Source organism: Cyrtonyx montezumae, unplaced genomic scaffold, assembly GCF_038088225.1.
Source record: "Cyrtonyx montezumae isolate F1298 unplaced genomic scaffold, pur_monq_1.0 scaffold_18, whole genome shotgun sequence".
NCBI classification, from domain to species: domain Eukaryota; kingdom Metazoa; phylum Chordata; class Aves; order Galliformes; family Odontophoridae; genus Cyrtonyx; species Cyrtonyx montezumae.
In genome coordinates, this window is record NW_027071914.1 from 9,903,326 (window position 1) to 9,921,627 (window position 18,302).

The window sequence follows — 18,302 nt, forward strand, 5'->3', positions numbered from 1 at the left end:
GGCACTCTGTGCTGAGCATCCCCAGGGCTTTACAGGGCACCACAGGATGCTCTGCAACTGCTCTCCCTCCCTGTGCAGGGTCTCCAGGCCACAGCCCCGTGGTCCCAGCAGCCAGAGCAGTCCTTGAATCCCACGTGTGGCTCGGTAGCACCAGGGGACAGCTATTTTTGTGGTAGGTAGCTGACACTGTCCTTCCTTTCCTGGGGTGGGCACTGTGCTGGGGCACTGTGGGCACAGCCAGACCTGTTGTCACCTGTGGCATGGCAAGAAGCAGTTGGTGATTGACGATGCCCAGCTCACCACCCTGTCACTTCTCTTGCAGGACTAGCATGGGAGAAGCCTTCCCCAGGCATGGGCAGCACTAGGGAGCCTGAGGCCCTGCAGCTGCTGAGCCAAGAGGCCAAGAACGCCTGTGAGCCCGGTGCCAGCTCCTCGGGCTGCCCGCCAGTGAGTGAGTGCTTGCCCAGCTCTGGCTGCGCCCTGGGCAGCCGTGCAATGAGGACCTGCTGCGTGGCCGAGCCCGAGGCCCTGGGCACTGTGGAGAAGGTGCCAGCGCCAACAGGACCAGGGAGCTGCGGGGCACCCAGTGGCACTGCCCCTGCCTGCGGTCCTATGGAGCCAGGGGGCACCCAGAAGGAGAAGACCACCCCCATGCCCCCCCTGCCTGAGCCTTGCCTCAAGGCACCCAGCAAGGACGCGGGCAGCACACCGGCTCCTGCCAAGCATGTGGCATTCCTGGAGCCGTCGGCAGGAGCTGAGCTGCCCTCCCTGATGCCAAACCAGGAGCAGCCCCAGGGTGGCACAGGGGTCACCGAGAACCCCGAGCAACCCCAGGGAGTTGGGAAGCAGGGCAGAGCCAACGGGAGCACCGAGGGTACCCAGCAGCCCCGGACTGCCAAGCTGCTCTGCGGGTCCTACTCGTTTGAGGTGACTCCCCCGCAGGATGCCGGCGTGCAGGACATGGGGACGCAAGTGGACAGCCGCGCATCCCTGGTGTCAGTGGCATTGAGCCCCATGAGCCCCCCAGGTGGAGCTGCTGCCTTCACTTTCCCTAAGAGAGAGCTGGGCTCTGCCCCACGCCCGGAGCCTTCCAAGAAGGATGCGGAGATGCAGGTGTCCATGCCTGTGGAGATGCGCTCTGTGGCCACCGGGCCCATGACACCGGTGGCCAAGTCCCCACAGGCCTCGTACCCTGAGGTGCACGTGAAGGGGGTGGTGGAGGAGGCTCCAGAGCCCATCCGGGAGGTGAGCTGGGATGAGAAGGGGATGACGTGGGAGGTGTACGGGGCCTCCATGGAGGTGGAGGTGCTGGGCATGGCCATCCAGAAGCACCTGGAGAAGCAGATCGAGGAGCACGGGCGGCAGGCGGTGGCCACCCCGCAGAGCACTCGCGCCAGCTCTGTCAAAGGGGCTCCCCGCAAAGGTGAGCCCAAGAGGCAGCCCAGTGTCTTTCGGGCTCTGCTGCAAAACGTCCGGCGACCGCGGTGCTGCTCCCGTGCCGGCCCTGCCATGGAGTGAGCTGCTGCCTACTCTGGTGGGATGGAGGGGACATGGGGAAGTGTCCCTGCCCCACGTCCCGAGACGCCCGCTGCCCACGTGCAGTGCTCTGGGTGGATGGTGATGGAGCGCTGCAGGTGGGGATGGGGCGTCTCCTCTGCTGGGGTTCTCCCCAGCCCTGGGACATGAGATGGGTGCCACCTCTCTGTGCAAGGAGTGGGAGCATGGCCGTGGCTCAGAGCTGGGCTTGTGGGCAGCAGCCGTGCCACCAGCCCCAGGCTGCCCACCAGACTCCTCACCACGTCAGCATCGTGTCCCACCGCCATGCCCAGCAAAGGGACTTTGGGGCTGGAGCACATCTGCTCGGGGCCGTCAGCTGCTTGTTCATAGGTTCATAAGGTTGGAAAGGACCTACAAGATCATCAAGTCCAACCATTCTCCTATCACTATCCCTACCCAACTACTAAATCAAATCCCTTAGCACCTCATCTTGTCCCCGTCACTGCAGCTGGAGGCACTTGTGGAGGTTGTCCCCGTGGTCCCCAGCCCTCCCTGGGTGCAGCTGAAGCACGGGGAACGTCCTTGTCCCGGTGGTGGGGAAGGAGCTGCGCTGCCTCCTGGCCACGCTCTGTGAGCAGCATGCAGAGCCCTCGGGCTGGCTGTCTGTGGGTCCCCCAGCCTTGCTCGCTGCTCCCCCCTGGGGCCGTGCCAGCTGCAAATTGCTGCCACTTTTTACCGCTGGGATTTTGCAGGGGAGGGAGGGAGGGGGGGGTGGGCTTTTCTTGAACCGTGTTTGCATTTTTGGAGCTTTTTAAGAGACACTTAGAGCCATCAGCCACCTCCTCCCCAGCAGCCTGCGGGGCCGCAGCTCTTTCAAAACACTGTCCCTATATCCCTGCCCTGCGGGGCAGCACCAGGAGCGAAGTCGGTGTGCCGGGGGGGGGGGGGGGGGGGGGTGGTGGTGAGCACCCCACTGCCAGCAGCACCTCAGTGTCAACGCCAAACTGTGGGACCCCACTCCTCACCCCCCCGCCTGACCCAGTGCACAGGAGTGGACCCACAGAGCCCCAGGAGCACCTGAGCTGCAGGAGACTGCAAAAATTGGGGTGCTGGGGAGCCCCATGACCCACCAGCCCACTCCGGCACTACAGCTTCATTCCCAACTTTCTTTGTTTTCCTCTTTGTTTGTTTTTTGGGGGGTGGGGGGAGGAAGGGGGTGGGAGAACTACACTTGTCCATTTAGATGTTGGGTAATAAAACGTTGCGGAAAGCTCTCTGTGGGGATGTGTGGGTGACAGACAGCAGGGCGGCACAGAGCCCTGCGGTGACACTGAACCCCTCCAGCCTGAGCTCAACCCCCCTGCCCCCTTCCAGAGGGAGCACCCCGTGGGGCCAGCACTAAGGGGCTGGTGGCCATGGGACACTGTCACCATGTGAGATGGGTTTATTGCTGTCACTGAACATTGCCAGAGTAGCTGCCCGAGTCCCGCTCCGGCCCCTCTGCGCCCCGTATGCCGCTCATAGGTCGGTGGTGTTGAAGGCACTGTTGTCAAAAGCCATTTTTTGGGGCTTCTTCATGTTCAGGGCAGCTGCCAGCACCTCATCCTCAGTGGAGTCTGTGGGATGTGGGCTCTTTCTCTGGGAGAGAGCACAGTCAGAGGGGTGGGGCCAGGGACATCCCATCCATTCCCAGAGGTGGAGAGAAAGGGACGCGAGGGTCCAGCGGTCTGTGCACCACAGCAGAATGGGGCTGGGCGGAGGGGAGTGGGATGCCCTGCTGCCTACCTTGGTCTTGAAATTGTCCTCTTTGGGTGAATCCACCTTGTTTTCATCCAGGGAATTGATGCTGCAGAAAGGGAAGGGTTAAGAGGTGGTGCCAGCATGAGGAGACAGAGTGGCAGCCCTATGGCCTTTGGGGCTGCCTCTGGAGCTCACCTCGCCAGCGAGCTGGTTTCCTCATGGAAGCCCAGGTCATGGGATGGGTCCAGTGAGAGGTTCAGCATGGGGTTGGCCCTGGCCAAAGGAGAGTGGCAGTGAGTGACCACCCCCGTGGGGTCAGCCGTGTGGGAGCAGTGTTGGGACATGTACAGGGAGCCCATGCTCACCTCTCAGCATTGTACTTGTTGGTGCCGGGGATGCCTGCTCCCTGCACCACAGCTGGGCTCAGCGTCGTGGCCGCTTTGAGAGCCTTCATCGCACTCAGCTTCCTCTTGTAGCTGTGGGGATAGCAATGGTGGGTGGGGATGTGGGGACAAGGGGTATATGGGGACACAGAGTGGGTGCATGGTACCTCCTGGTGGTCAGCACCAAGGCCAGGGTCATGACAAGGATGAAGAGGACTAGGAACGCTGCCAGCCCTGCAATGATGCCGATCATCTCCTTTTCCTTGCTGGGCTCCGTCACCTCACCGGGGCCCTAGTACACAGTGGGGCTGAGGGCACTGTGTAGGCACGAGGACCCCAGGAACCACCTGGGGCTGGTGCCCTGTCCCTGCACCCCTTGCCCAGCCCCACTCACGATGACGGCCAGGCCCAGGTTCACCAGGTTGGCCAGGACCAGTGGGTCGCCCTGGATGAGCCTGCCAAGGGAAGTGAAGCAGGATGAGCAATGAGGTGGGCAGCAGTGCTGGGACACAGCCCCCTCCCCGGCACCCACAGGCTCAGCTGGTTGACATCCAGCGCTGTGCCATTGCTGTAGACGAAGTACACCTCCATCACCGACTTAGGTGTCACCCTGCAGGGACAGGAGGAGGGGGTGAGCAGGTTGTGGGGCATGGTGTCCTCCCCATGGCCAATCCCACTGCAGCACCCCCACTCACCGAGCGGCACGGCTGTCGTCATAGCTCCGGATGGCTGCCACATAGACCCCCGCTTTAGTGGCACTGGTCAGGGCCCTGCAATGGGGTTATGGGTGAGGTGTGTGCATGGGGAGCAGCAGGACCCACAGCCACAGCCCCTACCAGGCCCCCATACACTTTGATGCTTTCCAAATTGCTCTGCACTTCGTCCACTGTTGTCACAAACTGCAGGTGAATGCGGTAGCTCTGGTCCACTGTGAAGATCTGTGTGGGGGCAGTGGAGTGAGAGGGGCTGAGCGGGGCACAGGGCTTTTCCTGAGAGGGGATGGGGTGACACTCACATTGAGAGTGGTCTGTGCCGTGTGCTGTGGTGCCGTGCTGTCCTGAGCCTCCACAGTCACCTGGTACTGCCCCTTCAGCGAGCTGTCCAGGTTGCTGGCCACCCTGGAGAGACAGGAACGTCAGCATCCCATGGGGCTGGGTCCTCCGAGAGCCTCATCGTCCCAGTAGGCTCAGGTCCCTGTGATGGGGACCGAAGAGCTGGGGATGCCCTCCCCCCATCCCTTGTCTGTGCCCCTGGCACATGGCAGAGGAGCAGAACTGGGCTCGACCCACACCACACAACCCCCAGCTCAGCTCAGCCCCATGGCATTACTGGATGCTCCCGGTGTAGGTGTTCTGCTCAGCTGTGGTCACCACCTTGAAGAGGTTCTCAAAGGGCCGCTTGACCCCATCTTCCTCCACAAGCACTGTGCTGATGATGGAGAAAACGATGACTCCTCCCAGCCCTGAGTCAGCGTCCGTGGCCTGTGGAGACAAAGCATGTCAGCAGCATGGGTGGGCAGGGATGGGTGAACCCAGCCCCCCAGTCATTAGCATGCACAGAGCTCCTCACCTTCACAGTAGCCACTTGCAGGTCCACAGGAGAGATTTCGGGGACAACCACTGTGGGGACAGAGTGCAGCTGTAGTGCTGTGCAGGCAAGTGTGCTGCAGACTCCATGCCCTGCACACCCCACGGCTCAGCAGCACAGGTGCAGCCCTGAGCACCTCATGCTGCTCTTCATGGGGAGCAACGGGTTGTCCCAGCCCGGACCCAGCACTGCTCACAGCCCTCTGCTGCCTCGGAAGCTGGACAGAGCCATGCAGCTAAGAGCAGCTCATGGATGCTGTATCCTAAGCCCCTCTGCTCACCGAAGGTGCCGGAGACAGGCAGAAAGATCGGTGCGTTGTCATTAATGTCTGTGATCCAAATCTTCAGGGTTCCTGCCAAAGCCACAAACACAGAGCACTGGTCATCCCTGCTCTGCATTCTCTGGGAGCCACACTCCCTGTGACAGGGACCAAAGAGCTGGGGACACCTTCCCTCCAACCCAAAGGGACTAAATTGCTGGGGACAGCCTCCCTCCATCCCAAAGAGGCCCTCCCCTGGGGAAACAGGAGCTCCAGGTGCCATGTTCCTCCCCGCCCTGCTCATGGTGGACACCGGCTGCGGGTTCTGCCCGTACCATTCCGGCTGTACTGGCTGCCTTTCTGGGTGTAGAGGTCTTCAACCCGTATGGTCAGCTGGACCATGTCACACAGCTCGTAGTCAATGTCCAAGCTGTTGGCCAGCACCGAGCCGTTGGGCAGCAGCACAAACCAGTCCCAGCACACAACCCCAGCACTGATGTCACCCTTATAACAGGCGACCTCCAGCTCCTCGAAAACCAGCGAGTGGTTGGTGTCCAGGTCGGTGGCGAGCACGGTGTGGAGCAGGCCCAGCTGCGTGCCGTTCTCGCTCACGCTCACGTCTTCCAGCGAGGATGTCAGGATGGTGGGCGGCTCGTCGTTGACATCAAGGATGTTGACCAGCACTGGGACGCTGGCAGCACTGCCTGCATTGTCTGCGGCCGTGTTCTCTGCCAGCACCACCAAGGAGAAGAACTTCTCCTGCATGGTGTCATAGTCTATGGACATGTCAGGGTCGAGGGAGAGCCGCCCGCTGTATCTGCCCAGCCCCAGGCGGGATGAGCTGATCAGGAAGTTGCTGGAGCCGGTGTTCCTCTCCAGCTGGAAGGAGATGCGGGAGTTGATCTCCGTCCGGTCAGCATCCGTGGCCATGACGTCCCCCACGAAGGACCCTGCAGGTGAGGCAGACTGTCAGCGTCTGTCTGTCTGACCGCAGGCACTGTTTGTCCTGCAGCCTGGCCACCCTCCTCATACCTTCAGAGCTTTCAAAGATGGAGAACTCATAGGACTGTTGGAGGAACACGGGCATGTTGTCATTCACATCCTGCAGGAGATGATAGCCCGTGAGTGTCACCGTGTTGGATATAGGGGCCTGGCATTGGGCAGGGGATAGGAGCACAGACACCTGCTCCCTGCTCCAACTGGGGACATGTGCACATGGGGACACGGTGCCATCTCTGCATCCGGTCTGGTTGTGCCCAGCACTCACCGCCACAGTGATGGTGACGTTCACCATCGTGCTTTGTTGTGGCACCCCATGGTCGTACACCTCCACTGTCACCACCATCTGCCCCTCCTCATTGTCCACGGCCTCACGGTCCAGTGGCTCGTTGCTGTGCATATCTCCCGTGTTCTGGTCAATGGTGAAGTTGTCGCTGTACAGCCCTGGCACGATCTCATAGCCCAGGTGGCTGTTGGGGGTGCCTTCCTCATCATTGTCTATGGCCTGGAAAGAGAGCACCAGGGGGGTGGAACGGGGTCGTCCACAGCTCAGGACAAACCTTGACTGCTTTCCTCGTGGAGCTCACCCTGATCTGTGTGCTGACGTTCTGCCCCTCTTCCACGGAGATGAAGTAGGAGCCGATGATGATGGGCGCGTTGTCATTCTCATCCAGCACCGTGATCTCCAGCTGTGTGATGCCCACCCTGTTACCCCCATCCTTGGCTTGCAGGTTGGCGTAGTACATAGAGCGCATCTCACGGTCCAAGAGAGATCCATTCCTCACCAGCACCGCCCCGCTTGTGGCATTCACCATGAAGATTTCCTGGCTGCAGCACACACAGGCCCATCACTGGGGCACCAGCCTGGGGCAGGCAGCACCCACAGCCCCCCAGCAGCTGTGCCCCACGTACATGCTCTCCGTGACCAGCTGGTAGGTGATCTGGCCTCCAGCACCACTATCTGGATCATAAGCCTAAAAAGAGAGCAGGAAACATCAGGAGAATCTGCTTCAGTGATGAATGTGATGCACTGGGTGAGGGCAACGAGCACCCCAAAAGGTGGCTCCAAGGGTGACGCCAGTGTGACTGCCCAGGGGACATGAGCTGCACCCTGTCCTGACCGTGATGTTGGTGGCAATGACGGTGCCATCAGGGCTGTTCTCCTTCACACTCAGGCTGTAGGTGCTCTGTGGGAACTCAGGGGTGTGGTCATTGGTGTCGATGAGGTCGATGGTCACGGTGGCTGTGGAGCAGCAGTCTGTGGGGTTCCCTGTGTCGTTAGCAATGAGCTGTGGGGTGAAGTGTCTTGCATGGGTCCCCAAGTAGAGAGAGCTGTCCCATCTGGCCCAGCTCCTCTAAACCAAACAAGTTGTTGAGGCAAAGCCATGCTCTGCCCTTGCCCTTGCAGGGGAAGGGTTGTGTTCTCAGGCATGCGGGAAGCAGGGACCCACCTGCACCACCATGACATGGGTTATCTCATAATCCACAGCAAATGGGTCTTGCACGAGGATCTGCACCTCCCCCGTGCCTGCAATTCTCGTGGGGGAGACAGAGAAGGCGCTGGCACTTGCACCCTGCAGGTACAGCTCAAAAGTGCTGTTGATGCCCTGTTGGGGAGATGAACACGGGGTAAGGGTGGTGGAGCAGTGGGACAGCAGCACAGCCCCAGGGCTGGGCTCCCACCTTGTCTGGGTCATGTGCGACAATGTTGAGGTTGGACACGGGCACTTTGGAGGAGGAGTGCTCAACAATGCTCCCTGTGAAGTTGCTCTGGGTGTGGATGAAGTCGCAGTTGGAGAGGGAACATTGGTAGAACTGAGGCTTGTTGTCATTGACATCAGTCACCAACACTGTGACCAGTGTGGTGGCCTGGGCCACGTTGCCATAGATGTCCAGGTTTTTCTCACGTGCCTGTGCAGGGGGAGGAGTAGGTCAGGCCATTCAGAGTGAGGAAATGAATGGGGGTCTCATGCTGTCCCACTCACCCTGACTTCCAGCAGCACCTCCTCGCTCGGGAGCTGCTCGCGGTCCAGCAGCTGGCTGACGGTGATGGTGCCCGTTGTGGCGCTGATGGCAAAGGGGACGCTGGCATCTAGGGGAGAGCAGGGACCAAGTTCAGCCATGTGGAGGGCTGCTGGCTGCTGGAGCCCAGATGCAATCCCCTGAGTGCCCACCCCACCCCGTGCCCCCTTGCTCACTGATGAAGCTGTAAGAGATCTCATCATTCACCCCTGTGTCTCTGTCCATGGCGGTGACGGTCAGCACTGTGGTGCCCTGTGGGGACACAGCCATCAGGGCACAGCCCGGGAACACCTCCAGCACCACTGCAGTGGGTTGGGATGCTCACCAGTGGGCAGCCCTCGGGCACAGAGCCGGAGTAGGGCTCGTTGAGGAACCGCGGGTCCAGGTTGGGCACATCGGTGACGGTGATGGACAGGTAAGTGGTGCTGTTCTGGATGACCGTCTCCCCACGCAGTGGCCCTCCACCATCCTGGGGGCACAGCACCCATCAGTCCCATGTCACCCTTCCCCGACACTCCACAACCCACTGCCCCCACCTGGGCAAGATGTCCCCCACCTGGGCAAGGATCTTCAGCTGGAAGAAGGTGTTCATGGTGTAGTCCAGTGAGCCGTTCAGCACCACGCTTCCATTGAACAGGATGTAGAAGAGCTGGTGGTTCTTCGTGGTGTCTGGGATCACCTGAACAAGAGACGTTGCCCCACGTCACCAGACCTGGCCCATGGGGAGCCCCCACCACACAGAACTGCGGTGCTCACCTCCTGGATGCTGTAGCTGACTCTGGCAGCAGTCCCAGTGTCAGAGTCATTGGCAAACACGGTGTAGATGATGCTGCCCGCTGTCGTATTCTGGGTGCACAAACAGGCGGTGGTGGCATTACATGAGACAGCAGGGTTAGGGTGCTGAGCCTGGCCCCTCCCAACCCTACTTGGGACCCAGGGCTCCCCATGAGCAAGGGATTCACTTCACTAAGTGCCACAGCCACAATCCCAGTCTGTACCCTGAGTCAGCCTTGCCCTGTCCCAGGCTGAGCAGCCCCACGGGCCCCTCCCTGGTGAGGGCAGAGTCCCAGCAGGCATTGGCCCTACTGGCACTGATATGTCTGCCAGGAATACCATCACTGCACACCGCAATCACACGCCCAGGCACAGCGTCACTGCATGCTGTCACCACACAACTGCCTGTTGTCACCAGGCACACCCATGCCATGGGAAACAACTGCCCATGGGGTGCCAGGTCCCAGGAAGTTACCTCAAGGACAGAGGTATCATAGGGCAGGTTCTGGAAGACCGGTGCGTTGTCATTACAGTCCTCCACGATGATGGTCAAGCGCTTGGTGACCTATGGGATGAGGTTGGGTGAGAGACAAGGAGCCAGCCAGCATTGCCCCCTAAGCAAAACCCCATTGAGCATCATCACCAGCCCCACTGAGAGCCTGCTGCACTCCCTGTCCTGAGCACTCACCGCTTCATTAATCCCGTCAGACACGGCGACTAAGATGGTGAGCCTGGCCTGGGACTGGGGAGATAAAACAGGGCTTGGTCAGGGCACGTAGAGCTCAGAATGAGTCCGAGGACTCTGCCATCCATTTCCATAGCCCCAGCACCCAGTCCCTGCCCTCACCTCACGGTCCAGCAGGCTCCTCAGTGTCACCACGCCTGTCTCTGCATCAGCAACACTGAAGTAGAAGGAATCTGTCCCAGAGATGCTGTAGCTGAGCTTATCCCCGTCTGTGTCAAAGGCCGTCAGCTGGAAAGCAACCTCGCCTGGGAACAAGGGCAGCGTCAGCCCCAGGTTCTGTCCCCACCCCCCTCAGCCTCCCCACGGCCGCCCCTCACCTATCTGCAGGTCCTCGCTCACGTACACGATGGTCATGTTGAAGAAGGGTGCTGTGTTGCCTGAAGCTGCAGGGGGAGCATGAGCTGAGTGCAGGGGAACCCATCTCCCGCTCCTCACCCTTCCCTGTGGTGCTTTTCCCACTGCTCAACCCACAGTGCCCTTTTTGGAGCTCATAGGTGCTCCCAGGGAAACGGGATGGGGCTGAAAGCATCCCTGATGCTTCCCTGCAACCCAGGCCTGCACCGGGCAAAGTCCTCACCTGCTGCCACAAGGAAGGGAAACAGCAGCAGCGGGTGCCATGCCATCCTGCTCAGAGCCTGCGGCACACAGAAGAGAAACTGGAAAAGAAGAGAAAAGTGAGCCCAAACACTGTGTCCACTGGGAGAGCCTGGGATGAGACTGTGGTCCACAGGGGAATAGGTCCCATGGGGACATGGTGGGGAGACAAGGGTTGGTCTGTAGGTTCTGGTGGCCGCAGGGCTATTTGGGGATCCCAGGACCTGCTCCTGGGCAAGACTGGAGACTGCATCACTCTGGATCACCCCACACCCCACTTGGAGCTCCAGAGTGAGCTGTGACACCCCAGAGCATCCCCCTCTCTTATATCACAGCCCACAGCCAGCCCCACAGCTCACCCCCTCCAGCAGACATTCCCCTGCCCCAAGCCCAGACCGCAGTGCCTGTGGTGGGACCATGGCCGTGCGGGTATCCCTTACCTGCAGCCGCCTCGCCGGGATGCTGCCGGCAGTTACACTGTGCTCGCACCCTGACACCACCACAGAACTTTGACTCCTGCGGTAAACAAGTTCATCAATGATTAACTCAATTAAGGAGTGAGAAACTGCTTTCCCTTCTCCTCCCTGTTTCTTGTCAGCAAGACTCAGCCCGGTGCCTCCTCCCCAGCTCCAGCCTCTCATGCTGGGGACCATCCCTGTGGCTCATCCACCCCAAACCGCACCCTGAGGACTCTGCCTGTGGGGCTGCAGGGGGACCCTAAACTCAGGGGACTGGAGAGGGGCTGGGGAACTGCCTGGCATCCCTTGGGATGGGGACAGCGGGGTCTCACCAGGACACAGGTGGGCACCGACCCAGTGGAGCTCCTGCTGGGGCCCTGCGCATCCCCTGCTGTGAGGTTCCCTCCCCTGGGGGACCCAGAGAGCTCAGCTCTCCCTCCCTGACCTACTTCGGCCCTGCTGGGGACAAGGGTGGATTGTGTGGCTCTGCTCATGCAGAAGAGGACTGGGATGTGAGCGTGGGGGGTGGGAGGACGGACACAGACACAGCCTGTTCTGGCACTGCAGGACCTCCTGCCTGGCCCCCTTCATCCATATGTACCAGGGAGGACATGAGGGGTCTGGGTGTCCACACAGCTCTGCACACCTCAGGATGCCCAGCCAGCTCCAAAGCCCTGCTCCACCCCATGCCAAGGGCCAGGACAGGGGTGAAACTCTCGAGGGCTGTTCCAGAATAGCCCCTAGTGCAATCCCACTGCAAAACCTCCAGGACTGTCCCAGGACATCCCCAAACCTTCCAACGGTTGGCGTGGGGCGTCCTCAGCACCTCCATCCGCACCCCCATCCAAGTCCCCATCCTATTCCCAACTCCATCTCTGTCCCCATCCCCATTCCCGAACCCACCCCCGCTCCCGTTTCCATCTACCTCCCTCTCCCCATCCCCGTCTCCGCTCCCTCCCTCTCAGCTCCCCATCTCTCCCCAGGTTCACCATTCCCACCGCTATTCCCATCTCCGTCCCCACCCACCATCCCGTCCCCGCCCCTCTCCCCGTCCCCATTCCGCGCTGTGCGCCGCCGCTCGGAGCGTTACGGCGCGCTCCGCGTTTCGGCCGCGCCGCTCTTGGGCGCAGTACGGCGCTGGGACGGGAGCGGACGCGCCCACATCGGCGCTGCGCGGGGGGGCGGCCGGTTCCATCGGGGCGGGAGCGCGGGGGCGCCACGAGGCGGGGCCGAGGCCGGAGCGCGAGCGGCACCGGGACGGACACCGAGCCCGGCGGGCCCGGCCGCCGCGCCATGCGAGCGGGCTGAGCCCGGAGCGCGGCCGGGGCAGGCACCGAGCGGCCCGCGAGCGGCGTCGCCGGTAGGTCCGGGGCGCGGTGCTGGGCCCGGAGCCGGCGGGGGGTGGCGGAGCGGGGCAGGGCCGCGGCGGTGCGCCGGGGGGTGGGGGAGGGGGCGCGGCCCCGGTACCGCGAGGGCGTTCCGGCCGGGCCGAGCCCCGCGAGGTGGAAGCGGGGCCGCCCTCGGGGCTCCTCGAGCCGGGCCGGGCTCTGTGCTCCGGGAGCGCCCCGTCCGTATCGCCCGACCTCGAGCGGAGCGGGGGCAGCGGCGGAGCTGCCGAGGAGGTTGCGAGTGGGAACGGGGTCCGGAGCGCGGCCCCGCGCGTGGGGCGGCGGTGCCTGGCAGTCCCCAACCGCGGGGTCGAGGCGGTGCGGGGAGGGCACGGCTGCGGGCCGAGCTCCGCGGGAGCGCTGCGGGGAGCTGGGCCGTGCGGGCGGCCGAAGCGGGCCGGGCACCGCCGGGGTGTCCGCAGCCGTGAGCCGCCCCGCTGCGTTCTGGCAGCGCCCCGGAGTGCCCGGCCGCGAGCTCTGCGAGGCCCCGCTCCCTGTGCCGCCACCTGGAGCCGCTTCGGCTCCGGCCCAGGGCGCCGCATCCCTGGGGTGCGCGGTTCCCGCGTCCCCGTGCTGTGCGTGGGGTAAGGCCGGAGCCCCGGGAGCAGCAGCGGGAGGAGGAGGAGGAGGAGGAGCAGCGGCCGCGGCGGCTGTCGAGGGGAGCAGGCTGCTGCCTGATGTCACTGCGGTGCATGGTGGGTAATTATGCACGTTGCAATGAAAATAATAAGGCCGGCTCCAGAGCGGCGTCTAAAAATACTGCTAATGCGGAGTGCCTGCCGGGTGCCTTTGTTTGTCACCTTTGGGTGTTTGCTTTGAAGGCAGCCGGGCGGTGGGAGCCGAGCTCTGCTCGCCGACCTCGAGTGACGGTGAGCTGCAGCCCTGCACGTCCCTATGCTCGAATGAGGGGACCCCTGCAGCCTGGGGGGACAGCATCCTTCGGCCCAGTGTGTGGAGTGGGAGGCGGGTGCTGTCTGTGAGGCTCCGGCTGAGGTGCCTCCATCTGCCGGCAGCCAGCAGCTCCCTGCTGTGCCCACGGGAGTGGCTCATGGGGCGGTGGAGCCATCTGGAGCCCTGGCTGCTCTGGCTGTGGCCCGGCACGCTGATGAGGGGGAGAGCCTGGGGGACGGGAAGGGCAGGAAATGGTGAGCTGAGCACTCAGCTCCCAGCACTCGGTTTCTGCTGCTTCTTGCAGGAGAGGTGAGAGCAGCTGCCACTTTCTGGCTGCTGGAGCTGGGCCTTGTCCCACTTGGCCCTTAGCGAGAGGAGTGGTGCTGCTCATACTGTTGCCTTGCCTTCAGGGTTGGGGCTACGTTTGTGTGGCCTCTGCTGGTTGTCCCCATGCTGGAGGGAGCTGTGCCACACACTTGGTCTGGCCTCTGGAAGCAATGTTCCCGCCCCTACCTGATGCACTGCATGGCTCCCGCTCGGCGAGTGCAGAACAAAGAGCAGGGAGAGGAGACTTTGCGAATCCCCATTGATTTGCACAGTGGAAGCTGCTCGCTGTGTGTTTGCGTCTGCCTGCCTGGGACTGGGGCTCTGCGGGGGGAATTGATCAAACTGTAAAACCCAGAGCCAGCTAATGAAATAGGGACTATGGATTTTTATTTTAAATGCCAGAGAGTTTAGGGGAGATTTAATTATCCCTGGTTTATGGACCTGTTAGAAGAGTGAAGTAACAGCCAGGCAGGTAGGGCCTCGGCTTTGGCTTGTGGCATTGCATCCAGGTGTGTGCTGTTGGTAAAGTCCTGGATAAAGCCATAGGAAGCAGAGCGGGATAGGGTGAGGTCTCGCTGATCCTGTCAGGTGTCCCCTTAACCCCGCGTGAGTGTCCCTGGGGCAGGAGCACACTGACACCGCAGAGTGGTGGTGTGGCAGGGTGGGCTCCTGGCTTGAACCAGGACTCTGCCCCGGGCATGGCACAGGCACACCCTCGGACATCGGGGGTTCCCAGAGCCACGTGCTGGCTGTTCCATCAGGCCACGGGCACTGAGCTCTTGCTGAAGCCTCTGTACCTGTGCGGAGCGTGTGGGGTTTGTAAATGAGCGCTGCAGAGCACTGGGATTTGCTGGGGCTTAGATGTGTGTCCGACACGAGCGGTAACGCTGTCACTACAGCCACTCCTACCGTGTGCATCCACTTCGCAGTCACGTGAGCGTGGCCGCGGGGCACGGCTGGGCTGCCGGCAGCGCGGACGGTTTTGATGCTGTTGGGTTTTCATCCCCGAAGCGAAGAGCCGGCACACGGCGTCTTCCCACCGTCCCTTGGCTCCCTGTTCAGGCAGGAATTGTGGCTTGTCACCTGCCTTATGCTAGAGGAGAGGTTGGCCGGTGGATTTGCTCAACCAGGTGTCCTAGAGCAAGGTGCTCCCTGCTTGGCTGTGTGCGAGGCGAGAGTGAGGAGAGCACTGCCCACAGCACACCTCAGGAGCCTTGTTTTCCAGCTGCGGCCTCACCAGTGGCAGGAACAAAGCCCTGGACTTCCCTTGGCTACCCCAAAGAGCAGTGTGCAGAGAGCACACACACACAGAGCAGGGGGGCTGGCCGTGCTGTGTGCAGGGAAGTGCCTGCTCAGGGCTGAGCCTGCCTCGAGGTGCCCGCAGGCTCCAGCACCTCGCGCTGTGGCTCCAGGAAGGGGCTTGGCTGCGGTTCTTCCTCCCCTGGCCAGGCGGTGTGGAGCCTGCTTCCCTCCAGCAGCTTTGCCTTTTCCCTGCTGTGCCGGTGCAGCTCCCCGGCCGCGTTTGCTTTTTGATCCGAGTGCCTGAGTTGCTTTTCTCTGTGTGCCTGCGCTTTGGGCGAGTGGTGAACAATAAAAATCTGCCGGCGAGAGCTGTAGCAGAGGTCAGCCAGCTCCTGTGCCCCAGGCTGCTCTGTTGTCACTGCACAGTCGTGCTTTGTGCACAGGGGCTGTCAGCTTGGAAATCATGGTGGGTTTTTTTTCCCTTTTAAAACTATCCCCAGGCACTGGTGCGGGGTTTTCTGTGAATGATGTACTGGGGAGGTATGGCAGCAAACTTCCTTCGGGCTGAAGGCGGTGGTCAGTGCCTGTTTCAGTGCTTCTTGAAAGCAGACCTCTGGCAGATTTTAAATCAAGGACAAAAAAGGGCAAACAGTGGCTGCAGACTGTGAATTTCTCTGAGCTCCTTTCTGAAAATGACCGTTGCAGGTTGTTGGTGTCCCTGCAGGCTTCCTAAAATGCAAAACAAAGCACCCAACCCAACTTCCTGGCTGTCACCCGTGCGTTCAGGAGGCACTCGGTGCTGCTGAATTGCTCGCTGCCATCCACCAGCTCTGGCTCTGCCTGTGTCCTTTAGCCAGGCACAGCTGCCAGCAGCAGAAGGGCAGCAGGAGCGGTCCGGCCTGCGTCCAGCAGCGAAGCAGCAGGGAGCTGTCTGGAGGCTGCCCCTTGGCACAGGGTATGCAGTGTGGAGGCTGGGTGGGATGCTCATGGGGGATGCTGGCTGTACCCCTGCTCCCTCGGATGGCTCTGGCCTGAGGGAGGTGGGGTCTCTGCTTTGAGGCAGAGCTGTATGAATGGAGAGTAAATATGCGAAGGGCAAAGCGGAGGAGAGTCTTGAAGCATTGTGCCCTTTGGAGGGAAGGAGTGGCAAGGCCTGGAGGCTGCCCAGGTGGCAGGGCTTGGGATGAATGTGGAAGTGCTGGCTCTTCTCCCTCCTTCCCCCCCCCACCCATGTGCAGCTGAACTGTGGGACTGCCTGCGGCAGGATGAAAGGAGACGGAGGTGAATGTGGTTCACTGTGCTTGTGGCCATGGGAGGGGGCCACCACAATCTGCTGAACGCCTTCTGACAGCTGCTCGGGCTGGAGCACCCCTCGGGCTGAGCTAGGGCTGGATGCTGCTGTGCTACAGAGGTACCTGAGCTGCTGCACCACAGCTCTCTGGTCACGCTGCTTAGGTCGTGCAGCTGTTTCTAGGGCAAATGAAGAAAGGTGGAGATATGTGCAGATTCCTGTCCTGAGGAAATGAAGGCTTGTGCAAGCTTACTGTTTATTTGTGAGTCTTCTCTCTGCTTTGAACTTGCTGGCTGGTTTCAGTTAAGATCAGCAGTGCAGCAGCTATCTCAAAGGTCTGGGGAGGAAGAGGCTGCTAGTCCTCCCTCTGCACTGCAGCTCAGCCTTGCTATTAGACATCAGAGAATCCACGTGGGAGAGAGATCGACAGGAAACTGGGTGTTATCAGTTCCGCTGCCTGTGCAGCTCCTCGCTCCTCATGTCAGCGTCTCCGTGCGTGTGGCTGGAGGCGTTTGATGGGAGTGCTGGCAGCCCGGGGGTGTGAGTGGGTGGTGTGCGATCGCAGCGAAGGCGTCCTTGCCTCCCCTGCCAGCGAACTCAGCTCCACCAAGGTGTGCAAAGCGGGGAGGGAGCTCCTCTCCCCAGCAGGGAAGCACCTCACCATGCAGCAGCTGCTGATGTTGGGGTGTCCTACGTCATCTGGTCTCGATCGGGTTGTGGATAGTGTGGCAATACTGCTGTCCTTGCCTGAAGGCTGGGAACTCCTTGGTGCTTGGTATCAGTTGTTATTGCTTGTTTTGCAGACAGTGGGGAGGGGGGAGGATTTGGGGCCTTTTCTAGACTTGGTGGAGAGGCCAGGGAGAGCGTGTCTGGAAGCCCAATGGCCTGCTGAGTGACAAGAGGAAGCTGGGGGAGAGCCTGCCTCCAGTGGGAGTCTTCCTCATATCACTCCAATCACCCCAGCTAATCCTGTGACAGACCTGACCTATTTATGGGGCCAGGGAGGTGGCACGTCTGTAGCAGCAGATGGTGTCACAAAGAGCTTGGGCTCAAGCAGGCTCCTGTTGTGCTGACCTCTGGCTCTTGAGAGGGAGAGGGTGGGCTGTGGTGTGCCTGAACTCATCCTGCACAGTTCTTTGTGACAAGAGCTGGGCACGCGCAGCCTTCACAGGTAGGGAACTTCACTGGAGGTGTCACTGGGCTCAGTGGCTGGAGTGAGAATCACTGGTGGAGGGGAGATGTGTGGACTCAGGAGCCCTTGTCCTGGCCCAGAAGCACTGCTTAATGCTGCTCTCACTTGGCCTCCTTGGTGCACTCCTCCAGGCTTAGGCCTGCATCAGGATGCCATCATGCTGGTGGTTGGCAGTGGCCTTTTACATGGTGGCAGAGACCTGGAGCAGCATGACGTATTGGTGGCTGTGTACTGCTGTATCCCCTACACAGCACAAGGCAGGTGTGAGCTGAGCCACCTCCGTGTGCCCTGTCCTTGCAGGGGCTGCCTGGGCAGCCATGCTGTGTGCCACAGGACCCATACAGCCTGACCAGGCACAGAGCATGAGCATCTCTTGCCAGTGTCACATTCCATCAACTGCTTCTCCCACCGTTGTCCTGAGGACATTGATAGCTGCTGACCATGGGGGAGCTGGTGATACTGGAACGAGTCAGGAGGGAGTGTCTGTACAGATATCTATCACGCGGACCTCTGTGTGCTGTTTATGCTGTGCCCAGGATCAGGTTGTGTCCTGGCCACCTTGTAAAAATGTATTGCTGTCTTTGCCAGTAAACTGGCAAGTTCAAAGTGCAGAGTGCCATCTCCCTCTTCTTCCCTCTGGTCCCTGGAAGTCAATAGCAGATGTTGAGGGTGATGTCATCAGGCTGGCCCTTCCTGGGGTGCCTGTCTGAACAGAGTCTGACCCCTGTCACAGGTGTGCCCGTGCCAGGGTATGGGAGCTGGGGCAGGGGGCTCTGTCCTGGGGAAGGTTTGAGGCTGCTAGAGCTCCTTATGTGCTGATGTTCCAGGGTCTGGATGAGGAGGTGAGGGCAGGTGAAGCGGCCTTAAGAGGGGCCTGGAGGGAGCTGAGCGCAGCCACTTGTGATGACGATGA

At 61.2% G+C, this 18,302-nt stretch overlaps 2 protein-coding genes across 2 annotated transcripts; one reads left to right on the forward strand and one right to left on the reverse strand.

Moving 5' to 3' along the window:
- Positions 1-612: 612 nt before the first annotated feature.
- GPRIN1 (G protein regulated inducer of neurite outgrowth 1) lies at positions 613-1,621 on the forward strand. The gene has a single exon (XM_065735064.1). It carries the CDS (start codon positions 613-615, stop codon positions 1,516-1,518), a length of 906 nt encoding a protein of 301 aa, XP_065591136.1. The 3' UTR covers positions 1,519-1,621.
- Positions 1,622-2,999: 1,378 nt separating this feature from the next.
- CDHR2 (cadherin related family member 2) lies at positions 3,000-11,117 on the reverse strand. Its single transcript, XM_065734642.1, has 32 exons — positions 11,041-11,117; positions 10,584-10,662; positions 10,324-10,389; positions 10,109-10,251; positions 9,950-10,003; positions 9,737-9,826; positions 9,244-9,333; positions 9,044-9,166; positions 8,813-8,956; positions 8,664-8,739; positions 8,451-8,557; positions 8,149-8,376; positions 7,917-8,072; positions 7,587-7,754; positions 7,378-7,439; positions 7,053-7,293; positions 6,734-6,970; positions 6,499-6,568; positions 5,802-6,416; positions 5,488-5,559; positions 5,190-5,239; positions 4,950-5,101; positions 4,636-4,738; positions 4,470-4,558; positions 4,316-4,390; positions 4,153-4,230; positions 4,015-4,075; positions 3,788-3,912; positions 3,603-3,713; positions 3,433-3,510; positions 3,283-3,343; positions 3,000-3,135 (listed from the first exon to the last, which is right to left on the reverse strand). The coding sequence occupies exons 2-32, from the start codon at positions 10,627-10,629 to the stop codon at positions 3,016-3,018; spliced, it is 3,891 nt and encodes a 1,296-aa protein (XP_065590714.1). The 5' UTR covers positions 10,630-10,662; positions 11,041-11,117; the 3' UTR covers positions 3,000-3,015.
- Between the last annotated feature and the right edge of the window lie 7,185 nt (positions 11,118-18,302).